Source organism: Nicotiana tabacum, chromosome 4, assembly GCF_000715075.1.
Source record: "Nicotiana tabacum cultivar K326 chromosome 4, ASM71507v2, whole genome shotgun sequence".
NCBI lineage: Eukaryota > Viridiplantae > Streptophyta > Magnoliopsida > Solanales > Solanaceae > Nicotiana > Nicotiana tabacum.
Genome location: NC_134083.1, coordinates 8,289,708 through 8,310,055, shown reverse-complemented (window position 1 = coordinate 8,310,055; position 20,348 = coordinate 8,289,708). Strand labels below are relative to the sequence as shown.

The 20,348-nt window shown below is 35.3% G+C and overlaps 2 protein-coding genes across 2 annotated transcripts; one reads left to right on the top strand and one right to left on the bottom strand.

Moving 5' to 3' along the window:
• Positions 1 to 254: 254 nt before the first annotated feature.
• Positions 255 to 3,519, bottom strand: LOC107815347 (uncharacterized). The gene is made up of 9 exons (XM_075251338.1): positions 3,312 to 3,519; positions 2,891 to 2,967; positions 2,325 to 2,553; positions 2,045 to 2,199; positions 1,899 to 1,944; positions 1,727 to 1,818; positions 1,531 to 1,627; positions 879 to 935; positions 255 to 622 (listed from the first exon to the last, which is right to left on the bottom strand). Exons 1-9 carry the CDS (start codon positions 3,447 to 3,449, stop codon positions 512 to 514), a joined length of 1,002 nt encoding a protein of 333 aa, XP_075107439.1. The 5' UTR covers positions 3,450 to 3,519; the 3' UTR covers positions 255 to 511.
• Positions 3,520 to 16,247: 12,728 nt separating this feature from the next.
• Positions 16,248 to 17,546, top strand: LOC142179784 (uncharacterized). Its single transcript, XM_075250658.1, has 2 exons — positions 16,248 to 16,515; positions 16,798 to 17,546. The coding sequence occupies exons 1-2, from the start codon at positions 16,248 to 16,250 to the stop codon at positions 17,544 to 17,546; spliced, it is 1,017 nt and encodes a 338-aa protein (XP_075106759.1).
• The last annotated feature ends 2,802 nt before the right edge of the window (positions 17,547 to 20,348 follow it).

Genomic DNA, 20,348 nt, shown 5'->3' with positions numbered 1-20,348 from the left:
AATTTGTAATCAGTTTCATGAAAACAAGAAATGCTCTTGCTGTCTTGCATATAGAGGTTTGCAAGGTCGCATTGCAAACTCTTGCTTGATGTTCTAATTATTGGAAATACATCCCTGCACTTCACGGTCCAGATACTTGAGGAATATTCATTACTTGAATCAGTCAATGTTCCTTTCTTTTCACAGAAACTATAATAGCAGTAACGAAAATAAGGAACTAAGTATAAAGCTGCAAACTAGAGGAACAGTGTGTTTGCACTTTGCAGCAAAGCAAAAGCTTTCTACCACCAAAAATGGATATACCTGAAGCAGGCAATACCCAGGGAACAATGCACAGTTTACAGCCGAAAACTTCTGAGGTTTCCTCAGAAGAAATGTGTACAAGGATTTACAGAAAATACTGGTCGTAATACTGCTCCTATAGTTGATGGATGTTGATCTGCCACATCCGAAAGCTTGCTTCTGTTCCGATTGGCAACAATTGAATAATATACATCTGCAGCATAAGTAGCTAAGCTACTCTATGAGAATGAGTGTCAAGTGGTGTCAACCTACACATATGGGGGTGCTGAACTACCACTAAAACTGAACTTTTTAAGCTTCCTTTCTTGGATGAAGTTGGCTGCAAGATAGAATTTGATTTAGTACAGAATACGGATATCAAATATAACCAGCTGAACCAAAATAATGACAAATATCAAGAACTATTCTGCCAAGAAATATATATGAAGGAAATTGGCTTGTTGACACTGAAGAAACTCGAATCAAGTTCTAATTGGGAGTCAATTAATAACATTATTACAAAGAAGTTCTGGAGCCTGATGTGGGGTAGGGGAAACTTGAGAACAATTCTAGCCTATAGGCAAATGAATACTCACCACCCCTATGTGCCATCCATGACTACTAAAGTCTCTAAAAGTAGTTGCATCCATTTCCTGCAGTAACACAACTAAAGATCAGAGATTTGGGGAATCATACAGCTGTATGTGTGTAAGTAGATACTATGAGATATACACCTTAATCCAGCTACTAGACAAGCCATATGTCTATGTTGAAGTCTCATTAACTCATGTCCCGAGTTACATAAAGTTAAATAGCAAAACACAAGCTATGGAAACTACAAAAAGAAGGCTGCACACGAGACATTCCAAATAAAAATTTGCACTGAAAATGGAAAGAGGAACTAAGGCAACAGTCATTTATTCTATATGCAGTTACTCCTTGCTGGCGGTAGTCGGCAGGGGTATGTTCGAGATAAGGATATGGCAAAGGTCTTGCAAATATGTGGGAGAAGGGGCGAGGAATCAGGAAAGAGAAAGGAGCACTGAGAAATCATTATGTACTGATCAATTTTCTCATTTATGCTCTTGTTAATATTTGGTATCTCCATCAAACAAGGAGATCATGATCTTCTCATTCCATTTCCGTTTTCCTTGCTAATATCAAACCTCAGACAAAAGATAGACAACATTCATCAAGATGAGTCAACTCCAAGAAGGCAATTAGAATCTGGTATCAAGGGAGACTTACAATGCTATAGATGGGAGGCACCATTCTCTCTCCAATAGACTTTATTACAGGCATAACAGAAAAGCGTGGTGCCAAGTCTTTTGATCTGAAGGTCCACCTGAGATATACAAAAATTTAATGTATTCTCTCAGGATACAAGTTGAGAAGGAAGCCTTCCTACTAAAATAACCAGAAATTGGCTCAATTTTTCACTTACCCAATGTAAGAGAGTATAGAGAACTGTGCCCATTCTCGAACCAACAATCGGAGCCAGTAGTTATGTATTGAATTGTCCACATTTATCAGAATCTGGCAATTAAGATACCTGATTATCACAAGTTTTTAGAGTAGAAAATGACTACTAGAACATTAAAGGTGGGTGTCCATACCGCCAGTTCTGCCACTGCCATCATAAACATTGCATTTTGAAATTTTCTGTACAATCACACAGATAGAAAATTAAAGCTCAATAATTCATGAAACACTGAATCCAGCAATGTAGGGTACCATATGAAACTTAGCGAATGTTGCATACTTGAGCATTATGTACTTTGTGTAGATTGCTTCATGCATTGCAGGGATTTCCTCATCTTCTATAAAGGTCAATTGTTCTTGCAGAACTACTAAGTTCTGTGATATGTGGTTGAATATTACATAAAATGAAATGAAATAGCTAAGTGTGAGAAGTACCTGTATTATACACAGTTATAGAACATTAATATCAGGTGTGAACAATAATGAAATGAAAAAAAAAACAATAATGCAGTAGGCGATGCTGCACACTCTTTCAAGTGGTAACAACCTAGTGAACTCACAGAGAAATAGGGTACAGAAGCTCTGTAGCCGACAAGAGTCAAGTAGAAAATAGATCCGAGAGCAGCTGTCATGCGGCGCTCTTGTATTGAAAGACGCTCACACGTTATACAGTATCCATAAGAAATGAGCAGGAATGAAACAAAAGTTACTGTTTGGAAGAGAACTCCGGTAACATAGACACCAAATGATATCCACAGAGAGCATACGTGATTATAAAAGCATGAATACCTGCAAGACAACATCAAATAGAAAAACGATTAAGAAAAAAAAGAACATCCAATGAGCAAGTTTAACTTCAGAATGAATATACATACAGCTGTTTTATTCATGAAATAGCTAGAGAATATAAACTAAGGTGTTGAATCTAAAAACTTTTAATATGTTAGGAAATTCTACCATACTACCCTTAAGAGACCTTAGCAGGCCATGATTAAGTAGTTAAAATGCAGTTCCTAATAGTAGACATCGGATTGAATACTTGTTTCATAAATTTGCATCAAACTGTCAAATTTGGCGAAAGGCTTTATTTATCCCAAATATTAGAAAAATGGCAAAAAGGCCTTACCAGAAGAGGAAAGATAGGGTAAGCTGCAGAGTTTTGATCAGTGGAACAGAAGCCAGCGTCCATTGCAATCTGTTCGTCTGTTCTAGTGCACATAAACAACAAGATTATAGAAACAAATTCCATAGCTCGACACCAAAAGATAAATAAAACTGATAAATTTTTCAGAAAAAAAAAACTGCCAAACGCATAACTCAGAGAAATTGATTAACTTTAAACGGATAAACCTCGACAAATCATATAGGCAACAAATCCTTTCGAGGAGCTTAATCATTTATTAAGAACGAACAAATTCATGACTGCCGAAATATTGTACTCACCGAATATTGTAACAGCAAAAATTAAACTACCACAACACAAGCATAAGAAACTAATTCAAAAGTGAGACTGGAAAGAAAGAACAGAAATAGAAAAGGAAATTGACCTGAAAATGGCGGTTTTTGCAAGTATTGAAAGTCCAGGAACAGACGGAGACGAACCAAATTAACGTCAAAATGAAATAAAGAGGAGGAAGCGTCTGGTACTCTTCGTCTATTTTGCTGGAATCATGTAAATTTTCCATAATTCCCCTACTTCCAAAAGTCCAAACACCCACCTTCTGCTTATTTTCATTCTCAACACCAGGCCATTTTGCCCTTTCTATTTATACCCACGCACCACGCACCACGCACGTTCTCCTTTTTTGCTTTTCCTCCTTTTCCCTTTTCTTTTTGTTGTTTTTCTTCTTCCTATATTTTTTCCCAATCTTTTTGCCTTTTGGTTTCGAATTTCCCTTTGGTAAAGGTTTCAGACCCCACTTGTAAAATTTTTTATTGTTGGTTTCGAATTTCAACTACTACTAATCTTCTACTACTACTACTTTACAGTTAAAATTAATTTCCTGTTATAATTTTATTAACTTTTTCCTATTCCACTCTTCTATTCCCTCCTTCACCATGAATCAATTTTTGTATATGTAAGGAAAGAGTTTTTTTTTAATTAATATGCACATACTAAATTCTCGTAATGATGAAAAAAATTGATCATTTGGATGTTAAATATAGGATTTTGGTATATAAATCAGTCTTGTAATTGGTTTGCTATTGATTCATTTTTATTTATTTCTTAAATCGTATAATCTAGTGTTCAATATGGATATCAGTTTTGTAAAAATTATAGTTTACATGCCCATATCTTTTCAAAATATTATCGAACGTGATTAACAATCAAAGTGCATTTACTCAACACTGGAAATGAACATATATAAAACCATTTAACAAGTCACTTAATCTTTACTTAATTGGATATGATATATAGTTATTAATATCAAGTTATAATTACTTAACTTGGGGTTCAAGGACTAATGCACATGTCCAATTGATCAAAGAAGTTAAGAATGTAAGATTCCGTAGAAACGACTAAAGCTAAAGTTGAGTATTATCGCTCTTATAGAGAATTCGAGTTGGTATTCATGAGTATTAGTTACATGTTTTACTAGTATTACAATGTAATATAAGACTAGTAGTTAATATGGCCTTATGCAAAGTAATGAATTGTTACGCGGGATTTATATATGAGTACTAGAGATTGATTTATTCAAGTCATAGTTCAATATGGCGTGTTAATTAACCATTGCCCATTGGTGATCTCTTCTAATTAATCTTAACAAATTCCTTTTGCCCCCAATAGTACGTCATTACAAATGTTATTTTAGTTATACAGTCAAACCTCTCTATAACAACCTCGTTTGTTCTGAATATTTTTGGATTTTATACCGAAGTACTGTTATAGAGAACATATATTAAAACATAACATAAAAATTGGTTCCAAAAAAACTTGACTTTTATAGTGAAGTGTTGTTATATAAGGATGCTATTATAGAGATGTCTGATTGTATACATTTTTTATAAGAAATTTTTTAAGAGTATAGTATACATGAGATCGGGAAATAAAATAAAGAAGATTTTTGTAGGGACATTTTGTTACATTCAAATTTTAAATGAATATAAGAAATCAATTTTTTTATTAAAAAAAACCTTCGTATTGAAAAGTATAACTCTTGAATGCTAGGGTTAGGACTTAGGATTAACTTTATTTGGATGCTTGAGCACATTAAAATGCAGTAACATAAATCAAATTGAGCGCACTTGTTCTAGGCCAACTTGACAGTTTTATCAATTTTATGACTTATACTTTACATTATACTTCTCCAAATCCATATTAACTCTCTTTATATACCTTTTAAAAGGCATGCAATAGCCTTAGTATTTGTCTAGATTTATTCTTTATCTCTTTTTAACATTCTACTAATTGAAATAACAATGATAAATTAACTGGAAAATAAATTAATAAACAATTTCTAAAACATCAAATATTTTAACATAAATGCTCCTAAATTATAATATTTGGGATGTAATATCTTTTTTTAATGTTGGTCAAAATATGCAAAACCCATGAGCTACATAATAAGTTAGAGAAAATGGGTGGAATAAAGTTGTTGAAAGTGCATAATGATGTTGTGATGCAACAAAACCATTTCTCCCCTTGTAGACGTGCTTAGCTGCAAAAACTTCGTGCTATTAATCTAACTGAACCATTCAAACAGAATATGTGACACGCATTCATAAGACCAAAATAATAAAATATTGATCAACCACTATAACCATGTTTAATATTTTCCTATTTTTTAACATCTATGTTTATGTAAAGCTTATTAAAATTAAAATTATATCATTGGATTTTAAAAGAATAAACATTATGGGCAGAGAATTTAGGGGATATGGATAAGGAGGAAGATATCAATTTGATGAACAACTTTGCAAACTTTTGGGCAAATTAAGGGGCGACTGATGGCTGACCTTTGAAGTTGATATCTTTCAAAGCAAAGCCCTCAAATATAATTTAAGGTTTTACTTACGTATTTGCGCATAATTATCTCAACTATATTAGTTGAACAAACTCACTTGCAAAATTCAGTTTCTTTCATCCCACTCCATTAACACATGCCCATTTCTCAGGTAAATGAAAACAAGAATTAATAATAATAAAAAATTAAAAGAAACTTCCACTGCCTTTAACTAAAATAATGCTGCATGATATTGGTCCTATAATAAGAAAAAGGATGTCAAATTCAGAATAATTCATGCATTCACTTGATTATTCTCCGTCGAAAGTCGAAACTAATAAAACAGATAGGTTTTCTTATTATTATACTGGATTTTTTTTCTTTTAAATAAAAGTATTTCTCGTCCAAATAAATTATTAGCTTAAATTTCAGTAACTCTAATGCCTTTTTGGGATCAGAAAACAGTAGTACTACTTTTTCACCTTGAGTGAGACTGATAACCCTCCTTGAGCTAAAAATTATCACTAAAAATTTCAAAAGGTCATAAGAACCCCCCCACATTTTGAGAAATGACAAGTTTTCTTTCAACAATGAAAAAGTTAGTATAATAAGGTCCAAAATTTAAACTGGTCCTTTTTCAGAGTTCCAAAATTTAGAATGCATGTAGTTGATTTCTTCTTTTAAAGATGTTGTTTGTAAAACTGTAACTATGAACATTTTACTTTAACTGGTCAATTATGTGTAAAAATTTTAACTTTTTTGTAATTTCATGTCTTTCTCGTTTATTTCTTGATCTAATTATTCCGAAAGATTTCATCACTAGTTAATTGGAAAATGAAAGAATAACAACGATAAACGTGCCAAAAATACATAAAGGCACATGAAAAAACTTCTAAAATGTCAAAAAATTTAGGGATCACGAAAAAAATACTTTATCAGGAGGGTTATTTATTATCACATGTTCACATTCAATAGTTAAAGGGTATAAAAATTTACCCGCATCGGGGCATATACTAAATCATATCAACTTATCGTGATTATGTGATTTAATGAAAAAAATATGTATTAATTAAACATAGTTAAGTGAGAAAAGTCTTTATATAAGTAAATGCATTTATTTGTTTGGTATACTACAACAACAACATATGCAGTATAATCCCATAGGGTATGAGGAAGGTAGTGTGTACGCAGAACTTACCCCACATGAGAAGGTGTAAACAAAGTAAATTTTTACCATAATTAAAGTAAGTATTTTCTTTTTTAATCCTAGGAGGTTAGAGTAATCCAGGCATTAGAGAATGAAGATACGAAAAGTTACCTTCTGATTCGCTCTCCAAATTACTAACTACTTAGCAAAGAACATTCGTGAGTCATAACTCATAACATAGAATAGAAGTAATAATTAAACTAAACGATATGTATATTGAAATATTTAATGCAAATTTCTGTTCCCTAATATTACTCTTATGTTATCCTTTTTTCCTTTTAAAGTATGCACAATATTTAAATTAAGAGTTCAACTTATATATACTGATCCAATTAAAAAATTTACTTATCATGTTACTTTTATATGTTTATTTTCAAGATTATAAATCCTAATTTTTATTGAAGTTACCTGTAAATATTTTTTGAATGTGTGAAAATCAGGGGCGAATGTAGCCTAAAGGCTACGGATTCAACTAAAGTGTTAACTTTTGACTCGACGCATAAATTTATAGGTAAAAATCTACTAAATCTTAACACATATTAGATCAAAACCCATAATAGTGAAAAATTTAAAAATTAAACTCATTAAATTTAAATTTTGGATTCGCCTATGAACTGATAATATAAAAAACTTCATTATAGAGTCAATCTATATAAGTTAATGTCAAATTATAATGATCTCAAAAGCAAATATATATGCTACTACGACGATGTAACTTTACAGTTTGCACCGGAAACTATGGACAACGTTTGAAATTGCATTCAAAAATTCTACAAAGACAATAAAGACCATAATAAATCAATGCACGCTTCCATCAAGTTCTTATTTACGCAAAGTAGGCTCTAAACATTAAATTTTAAAAAAGAAGAAGAAGAAACTGTGACTAAAGTCGAAAAGAACATCTTGCCCTAGTACGTATGCACCCTATCAAACAACAATATGTTTTTCTAACTTTGTCTAGGAAAGCAATCCGATTCATCAAAAAATAACCAATACTGATCGAGATCATTCAAAACACGATTCTGATAAATAAATGCACGTTTTCTTGAAGTTTGAAACATGAAAACATCCATAGAATTGTTACCACCGTTCTGCAACATAGCACAGTGAAGAACCAAGCTTTCAAATTCATCAATCTTCTCTACGTATCGAAAATTGTATTTATTGGAATCGCTACTTGCACCATCTGTATTGCACTCGTAAAGCACAATTCCTTTGCTAACGTTATCGTAAATAGCGAATTCGTAGCCTAATTCCATCAAATCATCCATAATTTTCTTCCATGTAACGACGGGTGCTCGAGTGAAATTAAACTCGGACATGCATCCATTGATTGTGACCATTAAAAGCTTAGAATATTCTTCCCTGCGTAAGCCCGCCTCCATTATGATTGACAAGGGCGGCTCTAGGGTAAAGTGATGCCCTTGCCTTAGATATAAGGTCCCAAAAATATATAAAGTACTTCTATATCATTATATAATATATGTAATTTATACAATTATTTTAAATTTTAATATTTGTTTAAAATTTGGTAGACGTAGGATTGAATGAGTTAATAGGATAAAACTTTTCTCTCACTAAATCAAATAATATATTTATCTTCTCATCAATTTTATTTTTTTCTTTCTTTTTTTAAAATATATTTTTTACTATTTTACTTTATAATTTCAACTCAGATTCTCTAAATTAGCTATTCTTTTTTGTCACATTTGATTGATCAACACATTAGTAAGAAAGTTCTTTTGTGACTCATTTTTTTAACTAAGAAATCCCAGAGACAAGTATCGTAAGGTTCAAAATACGATCGATAATAGGCTCAATCCTTTTACCATTTTTACTTAATGCTATATTTTTGTATAGGGGAGAGTTCAATACCATATGACTTGCGCCTAACCCGCATATTATACGTTGTTCTCTCACCACTTTTTTTTTCTCTCAATATTATATGAATTTTATGAAAGAAATTTCAGGATCTTTTAATATATTTTAGTTTTAAGACACCAGTTCCGTTGAGCCGCCCTCATTAATGATCAACAATTATTTATAGATCACTACCCCATGAACGTGTTATTCACCAACTTCATTCATATTTGGTAACTAAATAACACATTCACTGATTGTTGTCTTATCTTAATTGAGACTCTATAAAATTTGATTGAGAATATCAGGAGATGGACATGTGGCTCAAGTAGGAGACTAGTAAAGCTTTAATTTAGGTCCCCAAAATTTTTTAATAATGAATTTTATAATTTTATTTCAAGTTAGATAATATTAAAGTTTGCAAAAAAAAAAAAAAACCTTGGACAAAAGAAAGAAAGACTATCTACTCTTTAACACTAAAAATATTTAGAACTTTGAATCAAATTACTTAAATCTTCATATTAGTAAATATATTTTTTTACAATAATATCAAAGGTAACATATTGTAAATACATGTCTAACATCTAATTTATTTAAGTTACCTCTTACTAATATAATTGATAATACTACTATGTGAAGTTAAAGGTTTTATTATTTAAAAATATTATACTATAAATAACAAGTATGAAAAATGGCAACACTGATGTTTTTCTGCATATATGTGTGTATATATACTAATAAAAAAGTATAAGGCCTCTTATTAAAATTTTGCTTTAGGCCACTAATTTTACGTAGCCGCCCTTGATGATTGAAAACGTATATACTACTTTTAAAGGGAAAGTAAAGAAATTATATAACTGCAAAGGGGAATATAGGTATTGGCAAACCTAAGGCCTTTTAATAGATTATATTTGCTTCGGCCCAGTTCAACAGCCTCTGCTTACAAGAAACCAGACTTTTGTGTCTTGTGACCCATATTATGAGTTGTTTTTATTTTGCATATAAGTATACAAGTATCTTGGTATATTCTTATAGCACGTACAATATGGCGTATCCAAGTATTAGTTATACCTGGATAAAACAAGTAAAACAACTAAATTACCCTTCTTCAAAAGCTCTTTTCAACTTTTATAAGGTCAAAAATCAAAATCAAAATTTATCTGATATAAAATGAAACACATATTTAAGTGTACACCTCATGTTCTGTTTTTAATAATAAACCGGACAAATTATAAGTACTATATAATTCACGGATAATAAAATTTCTAGTATAGCAAGCATTGCATTATCATTTGAGAAATTTACTCGAAATACAATGTTTTGAAGAGTTATTTATAAGAGTTACAACTATCTTAAAATAATTACAGTATATACAATTTAATATAATTTTTTAACTTCTTAATTAGATTGTATACCACTTTTATATTCCTTAAATATTTCATTTTAAAATGTGAAAATAGGGATTGTGATTACAATTATGAGAATCTTAAATGCATAATTATCTAAGATTCTCCTAAAAGTACCTCCACTTAACATAGAATTAGGAATTTCTTTTACTTCAAATTTATCAAATTTTCTATCTCATTCAATATCTATTTCTACTTGAATCCAAATGGTGTTAGCTAAAAAACAATCCCTTCAGTTGAGATTTCAAAGGTTTTTTTTAGAGCTTGCCGATGTGGGCCTCATTCTTGTGAGCACTATCGAACCCAGTCCAAACTTGTAGATTTAAACTTGATTTTTCATTTTCTTCAAATAGTCGTGGTTTCAACTATTTTCATGGTCTTTCCTACCCATGGAATAAAATTTTTAGGACTTAACTTCCCTAAGCTTCTTTTAAGTTCACTGACGGAGGAATGAATATAAATTTGTTCTTCAACTCTCCATCTCCTTTATTCTAGAATATTGAGTTGTCTTTCAATGAATGATATTACTTCATCACCTTATTTACTTATGCCACGCGGCTTGTTTCTAAGCAGCCACTTGGCTTAAGGAGAGGACTTTTTCCTCTCCTTTTAATAATATATAGATAATATATATTTGGTATACGAATATAATGAATAAATGTTATATATTGGTGCTAATATAAATTATATATATATTATTCATACTACACATATGTAAATAAATTATGTGATATATTACTTTAAATGTAAAACATATATTGATGACATATACATATATAATATAAATATACCCTATCATTTTAAAGAGGAGATATTGGAGTTGAAACGCAGATATGTAGAACTATAGCTTGAAAAGGCAGTTTAGGAAATAATTGACTGCATTTGATATTGATTTCCTTTATGTTACACTAAATAAGGATACTCCCTAATTTTTAGGTGTTTGTTTTAATTTCATACTTTTAGAATCAGTTTCCTAATTAATAGGAAATCTACCGTATTTGAGGGTTAACTTTTATACATTTACTATGGTTATGTTGTAGAATATGTTTGTATAGGGAAAAATACGACATGATACGTGGCCGCTTAAAGAAAGGACACGTGGAACGGAAGATGGGGATGGCCACCGAACATAGTTATTCCGCTTGTCACCGGAAGGAATAACGATCATAAAAGGAGTATTAAATACTTTGCGTACGGTAACATTTAATACAGAATATTTTGCAGTATTAAGGATGATGGCCCTACAAGGAATTTGGCATTTATGTCTAACATTACATCTTCATCAATGGCCCTCATAATTGACATTAAAGAAGGGCATGATCCTATGACCTCCTTTCCTAGACGTAGCTATAAATAGTGAGCTCTGTTATCATTGTAAGGACATGAATTTTCAGGCTAATTTACACTACATTCTATACAGCATTTTAATATAATTCTCTCGCTTTTGATCTCATCATTGTTGTGCCTGAAAATCCTGTTCCCAGACTCATCAGCTATGTCATTTCATCTACATTCTAAGGCTAAGTATTTTATATTTCATTGGTTATTTTATTATCTTTTGGATCAAATTAATTCACTTGTCTAGAAACCACGAATAAATTCAACTGTACCGTTTTACGGGTTTGGCGCCCACTGTGGGGCCAGCCGTGCGATTAAATTGATCCTTGTCTTTTTTTACTAACGTGTTTTGATTACTTTGTCCTAGCAAAAAAACACCAAAAATGGCGGATAACACCGTTAATGGCACGCACAACCCTAAAATTCAAGGGGAACAACTTTATTTCAAGGATTCAATCAGTGACACACGCAATGAGGGGAATGACGCCACACCGGTACATGACAGGCGGTACCCTCGATAGGTTCGGGAGGTAACTCCTGATGATGCTGATGAGGAGCATGTAGCAGATACAGTAAGGGTCCTGCAAGAGCAACAAACAATCATTCTAGGCCATCTCACGCGGCAAGATCAGGTTATGACAGAACTGAAGCAAGCGCTATCGGGTGCCTCAATTAATGCAAACAGACGAGATCCAGTTCCTCCTGATATTCCCATGAACTAGACGACGCAGAGAGTTGATAATAACACTCCTAGGGGCGAAGTTGACTCCGACGGGGCTGGGGGGGAGTAGATCCGGCCTCAACAATGAGAATGATTCGTTCAAGGATGAACTTTTGCGGTTCATGAAGGAAATAAACGCCCGCATGGATCAAATTCCGGGCGCACCACCAGTATTAAAAGGCCCAAACTCGAAGAAGTATATTCAATTACCGTATAAACCAAGCGCAGCCCCAGAATTAATCCTGAAGCGGTTCAAAATGCCCGAAGTGCCAAAGTATGATGGAACTTCAGATCCACAGGAGCACATTACCACCTATACAACAGCAGTGAAAGGAAATGATTTGGCTCCTCATGAAATTGAGTCTGTGTTGCTGAAAATATTTGGTGAGACTCTTACGAGGGGAGCTTTAACGTGGTATTCATTATTGCCCGAGCATTCCATAGATTCCTTTGAGATGCTCGTGGATTCTTTCATCAAAGCTCATGCCGGTGCCAAAAAGGTACAAGCCCAAAAGGCCGACATATTCAGGATTGCGCAGGGAGAATCCGAATTATTACGAGAGTTCGTTACCCGGTTCCAGAGGGAAAGGATGTTACTACCGACAGTCCCGGATGAATGGGCGGCTGAAGCGTTCACCAAAGGTTTAAATCCAAAAAGTTCGAACGCCTCCCGGAAGTTGAAGGAAAGGCTGCTCGAGTTTCAAGCGACGACTTGGGTGGATGTCCACAACTGGTACGAGTCAAAAATAAGGATCGAAGATGATCATGTTGGCTTTCCATTGTCGACCAAAGGACATGAGAAGAATAGAGAAAAAATGAAAGATGATATTGACACAGATATTCAGACTTCGAGGGGTCAGTTTTTTCCCTACGAGCGGACAGAAGGTCGTGGCAGGAGCTTCCGGACAACAGACAAGTTCACTATTGATATAAGGACCGATCGTGGCCGGAACAACAGATCGCTATAGGATAGAGAAATCTCGGGGTCGCGAGATTCTTCTCTCCCAAAATTGTTGGAGTATAACTTCAACATCAGTGTGGTCGAGTTGGTATCATCCATGAGAAATATCAAAGAGGCATGATTCCCAAGACCTATGAAATCTGATCCCAGCCAGAGGGATCTCAATTTATGGTGTGAATACCATGGCACTAACGGCCACCGGACTGGGGACTGCAGACACCTCCGGGAATAAGTGGAAACACTGTTAAAGAACGGTCACCTCAGAGAATTCTTGAGTGAATGAGCTAAAAACAATTATGGTCGGAACAGGGGCGACGCGAAAACCTCGAAAGCAGGAGAAGAACCCCACGCCAAACGATCAACATGATCTTTGGAGAAAATGAAATTAACGGGGTTACCTTTTTGGCAGTAAAGAAAATAAAAGTATCGATAACTCATAATTAAAGGCTCCGGGAAGACGATATCACATTTACGGACGAAGATGCAGACGGATTACTGCTACCGCACAATGACGCACTAGTAGTTTCTTTAAATGTGTTAGATTTTAAAATTAAACGTGTTTTAGTAGATCCAGGAAGTTCAACTATTATCATACAATGGAGGTTCAACTATTATCATACAATGGAGAGTACTGGAGCAAGCTAAACTCACCGGAAGCATTATTCAGGCAACGAAACTCCTCGCTGGATTCAACCTTGCAAGCATGACAACCCGGGGAGAAATTTTGCTGCTTACGAATGCTGAGGGAGTAATGAAGACAACTCTCTTCGAAGTGGTAGATGAAGACATGGGATATAACATCATCTTGGGAATACCATAGCTGCACGAGGTGAAAGTTTTGCCCTCAACATATCACCAATTGTTAAAGTTTTCGACACCCGAGGGGATCAAACAGATAAGGGGTGATCAACCAGCAGCAAGGGAGATGAATGCAATTTCGGTCTCTAGTAGCAAAGGAAAGTAACGTGCGGCATAGCAATTACCAGAACCGGCACCTGCCCCCAAACCAGATGAAGTTAGCCCGGGGACAGAAGAGTCGGAATAATACCAGGTACCGAGGTATTTTCAAGTACTAGAAGAGACGAATGCGACGAAGTCCACGACATAAGAACTGGAGCAGGTTGCATTGTTCGAAGAATTCCTAGAAAGGAAATTCCATTTGGGAACAGGACTGCACCCAGAGCACAGGTCTGATTTTATTGAATTCCTTAAAATTAACGCCGATTGTTTTGCATGGTCGCGCGAGGATATGAAAGGAATCTCGACGGAGATAGTCGTACACAAGTTAAGCTTGGATCCCAACATGCCTCAGGTAAGGCAAAAGAAACACCTTATTGCTGAAGCAAGGAATAAATTCGTCAAAGAAGAGGTAACCCGTTTGCTTAAGATTAGTTCAATCTGAGAGGTAAGATATCCGGACTGGCTAGCCAATTTAGTAGCAGTTGCTAAGAAAAATAATAAATTTTGCATGTGCGTCGATTATAAGGATCTTAATAAAGCGTGCCCGAAAGACTCATTCCCATTGCCAAGTATCGATCAAATGATTGATGCCACGGCCGGGCACGAGTTAATGAGTTTCCTCGATGCTTATTCTGGTACAATCAAATCAAGATGAACCCAGAAGACCAGGAAAAGACTTCGTTTATAACGTGTTTCGGTACATATTGTTACAACGTAATGCCCTTCGGGTTAAAAAAATGCCGGAGCTACTTATCAACGGCTCGTAAATAATATGTTCAAAAAACAAATAGGAAAGGCTATGGAAGTATATTTAGATGACATGCTCGTTAAGTCTTTGAATGCAGGTGACCACCTGAAGCATTTGCAAGAAATATTTGACATCCTGAGGGAGCATAATATGAAGCTTAACCCCGAGAAGTGTTCGTTCGGGGTCAGTTCGGGTAAGTTCCTAGGATTCCTAGTCTTACAAGGGGAATTGAGGTAAATCCTGATAAAATCAAGGCCATAGAGGACATCCCAGACCAATTGTCTAACTTAAAATAAGTCCGGAGGCTTACAGGAAGATTGGCAGCTTTGAGCAGGTTCATTTTCCATTCATCAGAAAAATGTCATCGCTTGTTCGCACTACTCAAAAAGAAAAACAATTTTGAGTGGACACCGGAGTGTCAGCAAGCCTTGAAGGAGTTGAAGAAATATTTGTCAAGCCCCTCGTTGCTCTCAAAACCAAAATAAGGTGAAACGTTGCTAGTCTACCTCGCAGTTTCAGAAGTTATGGTAAGTGCAGTTTTAGTCTGAGAGGATGAAGGTATGCAATCTCCCATTTATTACATTAGCAAAATTTTAACGGGAGCAAAAACTCGCTACCCACATCTGGAAAAGCTGGCCTTAGCTCTCGTAGTTGCCGCCCGGAAGCTGAGGCCCTACTTTCAATGCCACCCGATAGTTGTGGTGACTACTTTCCCTCCGAGGAATATCCTCCGTAAGCCCGCTCTTGGGTAGATTGGTCAAATGGTCCGTCAAAATGAGCGAATTCGATATAGAATATAAATCAAGGACTGCAATTAAGTCGCAAGTTTTGGCTGACTTCGTGAACAATTTCAGGCCGGGACTATTGCCTCTGGCACCGAAAGAGGAAATAATGGTGTCAGAATCGATATCGGGAGTTTGGACCTTATTTACGGACGGAGCTTCAAACGTAAAAGGGTCCAGGATCGGAATAGTCTTGATCACGCGTTCGGGGGAAACTTTAAGGCAAGCCATCAGAACGATTCTTTTAATTAACAATGAAGCAGAGTACGAATCTTTGATTGCAGGGCTTGAATTAGCCCGGGGACTAGACTCAGAATTCATCAAAATCAAATGTGATTCACAATTTGTGGTGAATCAGTTCTACAAAATTTTTGACAGCAAAGAAGAACGTATGCAGCAATACGTAGTAAAAGTTCAGGCTTTATTGGCACGATTCTGAGAGTGGTCAATTACTCATATCCCGAGGGAAGATAATGCTGAAGCAGATGCATTGGCAAATTTGGGCTCATCGACATAAGTCCAGGGATCAAAATCAGGAACGGTAGTACAACTGATGAACTCAGTCTTGGACACAGATGGTTATTATGAGGTGAATTCGACTAGTTTGGTCTGGGACTGGAGAAACGAAATAATCGATTATCTCGAGCATGGAAAGTTGCCCAAAGATCCCAAAGCATCAAGAGTGTTACGTGCCAAAGCCGCAAGTTATAGCTTTAAGAAAGGCCAATTGTACAGAAAATCCTTTCAAGGCCCGTTGTCCCAGTGCTTAGGAGCATCAGAAGCTAACTATGTCATGAGAGAAGTCCACGAAGGAATATGTGGTAACCACTCAGGTGCAGATTCTTTGGTGTTGAAATTAGTTCGGGCAGGATATTACTTGCCCCATATGGAACAAGATGCCAAAGACTTCTTACGAAAATGTGATAAGTGCCAACGCTATGCACCACTAGTACATCAACCGGCGGAACCCCTACATTCGTTTCTGTCCCTGTGGCCGTTCATGAAATGGGGGATGGACATCGTCGGACCACTAACACCGGCTCCCGGAAAGGTAAGGTTTCTTTTAATTTTGACTGACTATTTTTCTAAATGGGTGGAAGTAGGTCCTTATCAGAATATCGCAGAACGTGAAGTGGTCGACTTTCTGTGGGAAAACATAATTTGCAGGTTTGGAATACCAAAAGTGATTGCATGCGAAAATGGGCCGCAGTTTATCGGCGCGAAAGTTACAAAGTTCCTTGAAGATTTGAAGATAAAGAGTATTACCTATTCACCTTATCATCCGAGCGCGAATGGTCAAGCAGAATCAACGAACAAAGCAATTATACAAAATCTAAAGAAAAGGTTGGAAGCAGCAAAATGCAACTGGACCGAAGAATTACTTGGGGTTCTATGGGCCTACCGAACAACGGCCAAGTCAAGCACGGGAGAAGCCCTTTTTTCCCTTGTGTACGGCGCAGAAGCTTTGATACTGGTGGAGGTAGGGGAACTAACCTTAAGGTATTTCCAGGCGAACGAAGAATCGAACAACGAAGCAATGCTAATCAACTTGGAGTTGCTCGAGGAACGCAGGGACTTGGCACATATCAGAATGGCGGCTCAAAAGCAAAGAATGGAGCGATATTATAATCAAAGAGCCAACCTCTATTATTTCAAAGTAGGAGACTTGGTCTTGAGAAAGGTAACTCAAAACACCCGAGAACTCAACGCGGGTAAGTTAGGCTCAATATGGGAAGGTCCTTACCGGATTTCAGCTATCACTGGGAAAGGATCATACGAGTTGGACAACCATAAAGGATACAAGTTTCCCAAGAACTGGAATGTGGCTCACCTCAAAAGATATTACTGCTGACAAACAACTGTCAAACGGAAAGTATGTGCTGCACTCTTTTTCCCTTCGTTCAGTTTTTGTCCTAATTGGGTTTTTCTGGCAAGGTTTTTCATGAGGCAACGATGGAAAGCATACTATGAAGACAACAGTAATAAAACTTTTCATAACAACGCAAACAAACAAGTTTCCACTCGGGGATGATTCGATAAATTTTGCTTCGATAGCAAATTCCCACCGGAAAGTTAAGTTTTCTACCGAATGGAGGTTACCTGACCGTTCACGAGCACAAACCACTAGAGGGCTGTTAGGTATTCTTTCTCTCGATAGCATGGGTTCCTAAGGAGAAACAAGATATGTTGCCAAGTAAAGGATTACCTAGCAATTCAATGGTGGGATCTTCAAAGATACAAGAATTTCAGTGTTTCAATTCGCATTTTTCGTATTCAAACACTGGGAGGGATGATATAAGAATACGGCAACACTGAATGCCACGTCAACTGGGAAACGAAAATCCAGGAACAGAATACATCATCGGGACCGGGACTGCGCAGCCAGCCCCGTAGAAACAAGTTATACAAGATAGCCACAAGTCATGGAAATTTCTTTTCTGCATAGCAAAATGCTTGTGTACTTTTGAAAATAGAAGGAATTAAATGAAATGAAATCCTTTTGTTTTTATCTTGTTTCTTGTCCGAACGATGAGTTAATTTTTCCATTTGAAAGTTAAACAAGTACTTCAAATGTTAGTGCCGTAATGAACAAGAGACGTCCTCTTCAAGAGCACCATAAAAATAAGAGGGCCCTTTCTTATAAAAACCCTCACGTTAAAGGGTTGGTTCCCGAAGAATTAATGCCCGGAATCTAGAATGCCATCAGGGAAAAATACACCCGAAGCCGCATACGAAAAAAGACGCAAAAAGCAAACTTGCGCAAATACTCATGGAAACCCTCACAAAAAAGGGATAATACTCGAAACCAAAATGCCTCGAAGGAAAGGCATCCGAGATTACACATAATAAAGCGCAAACAGAATAACATGCGCAGAATATTTGAGCAAGCACGAAAGTTAAAGACTTGCATGAACATTCAAACGAAAGTAAGACTCAAACGATACTTGAGAAAAAAATATGCTTTTATTTACAAGGACGCATCAAAATGATAAAGGTACAAAATAGAAAAAGAAAGAAAAAGCTAAACTGCAGCGTCTCCGGAATCAGGAGGAAGAGAAGTATCTGTGAGCACCTAAGTTTTTACTATATTTGAATTTTTATCACCTTCTACTATGTAAATATTTTTAGAAATTTAATATATATTTTTTAGCTTTTTACACTTTTTTTTATATAGGGTAAAAATTAATAATAATTTAAAAGGTCAATTATTACTATTAGTATTATTTTTATTTTTATTTTCATCTTTATTTTAAAATAACATGAATTAAAAAACCGAAACAGAAATTAAATATTTTTATAAAATTTCGGATGGGAATTAAAAAAATAGGAAAAGTAGAAATATAAAATTAAAAAGTAAAAGTAAAAGTAGGTGGAAATTGTTTAATAAAAAAGTAAAAGAAAGTGAAAAATTTAAAAAATAAAAGTAAAAGAATGTGGAAATTTAAAAAAATTTGGAATTAAAAAATAAAAGTAAAGGTAGTTGAATTTTTTTTAAATAAAGTAAAATAAAGTGCAAATTAAAAAAAAAAAAAGAAAGTAAAATAAGTGGAAAATAAAAAAAGAAAAGTAAAAAAGTGGGAATTTAAATATAATAAAAGTAAATAAAAGTGAGAAATTAAAAACTAAAAGTAAAGGAAAGTGGGGAATTATTTTTTTAAATAATATAAGAAAAATGGGAAGCGAAAATGTTTTTTAATTAAAAATAATAATAAAATTATAAAACAAAAATCTGAAAAATTCCGAAATTTTTTCTATAAATAGAAGAGAAATGTAAGGAGAAAAAGAGGGGGAGAAGGAGAAAAAACAAAGAGAGGAGGGAATGGAAAGAATTTGTTTTCTTCTTCTACGCTAAGGGAATTTCTACTCGTGTCATTCTTTCTTCCTCTTTCTTTTGAAAAATCCAGCAATTCATCACCCTGTTTATGACTCCAAAATACCCCAAAATACCCCGTAATTGAGGTCCGTTTGGAATTCTAAGCCTGAGAATAGTTTCGTATGGTGATTTAAGGCTTGCACGCAAAAATTAGTGTCATTCCGAGTAGTATAAGTATATTTCGGCATGTTTGGAGTAAGTTTGAAGAATTTGAAAATTTAAAGTTAAATCAATTTGGTTTGAGGTGTGATTCTTAGTTTTAATGTTGTTTTACACGTTCCAAGGGTTCGAGCGAGTCCGTTTTATGATTTCAAACTTGTTGGTATGTTCGGGCGGTGTCCCGGGTGCCCCGAGTATCAATCGGACGAGGCTTGGACCATGTTTGAAATTGGGAGCCAAAACTGAAGCTCCCAGCTGCTGTCAAAATCGCACCTGCGCTTGGCCAGCCGCAGGTGCAAGACTCGCAGGTGCGGCATTTAGCTCGCAGAAGTGGACAATTCCGCATGTGCGAAGGCTTGGGGCACAGAAGCGGACGCGCAGGTGCGGGGCCAGGCCAAGAGGAAAAATCTCGCACATGCGATTCTCTTTCCGCAGGTGCGGCTAAGCCTCTGCAGGTGCGGAAATGACTGCTGGGCAGAATGTTAAAAAGTGGGGCGAGGCTCAGTCATTTTAGTTCGTTTTTCCTCCATTTTTGGGCGATTTTGGAGCTTTTTGAGAAGAGATTTCATCTAGCAACTTGAAGGTAAGTTAATTCTATACACTTTGAGTTAAATACATAGA

Excerpts from the sequence above, each read along its gene's own strand:
- LOC107815347 (XM_075251338.1), bottom strand. The coding sequence starts at position 3,449 with ATGGAAAATTTACATGATTCCAGCAAAATAGACGAAGAGTACCAGACG. Across the intron at positions 2,968-3,311 it reads GCAAAAACCGCCATTTTCAG|ACGAACAGATTGCAATGGAC; the intron begins GTCAATTTCCTT and ends GCACTAGAACAG. Across the intron at positions 623-878 it reads ATGGATGGCACATAGGGGTG|CCAACTTCATCCAAGAAAGG; the intron begins GTGAGTATTCAT and ends TCTATCTTGCAG.
- LOC142179784 (XM_075250658.1), top strand. The coding sequence starts at position 16,248 with ATGAACTCAGTCTTGGACACAGATGGTTATTATGAGGTGAATTCGACT. Across the intron at positions 16,516-16,797 it reads AGTCCACGAAGGAATATGTG|GTCCTTATCAGAATATCGCA; the intron begins GTAACCACTCAG and ends GGGTGGAAGTAG.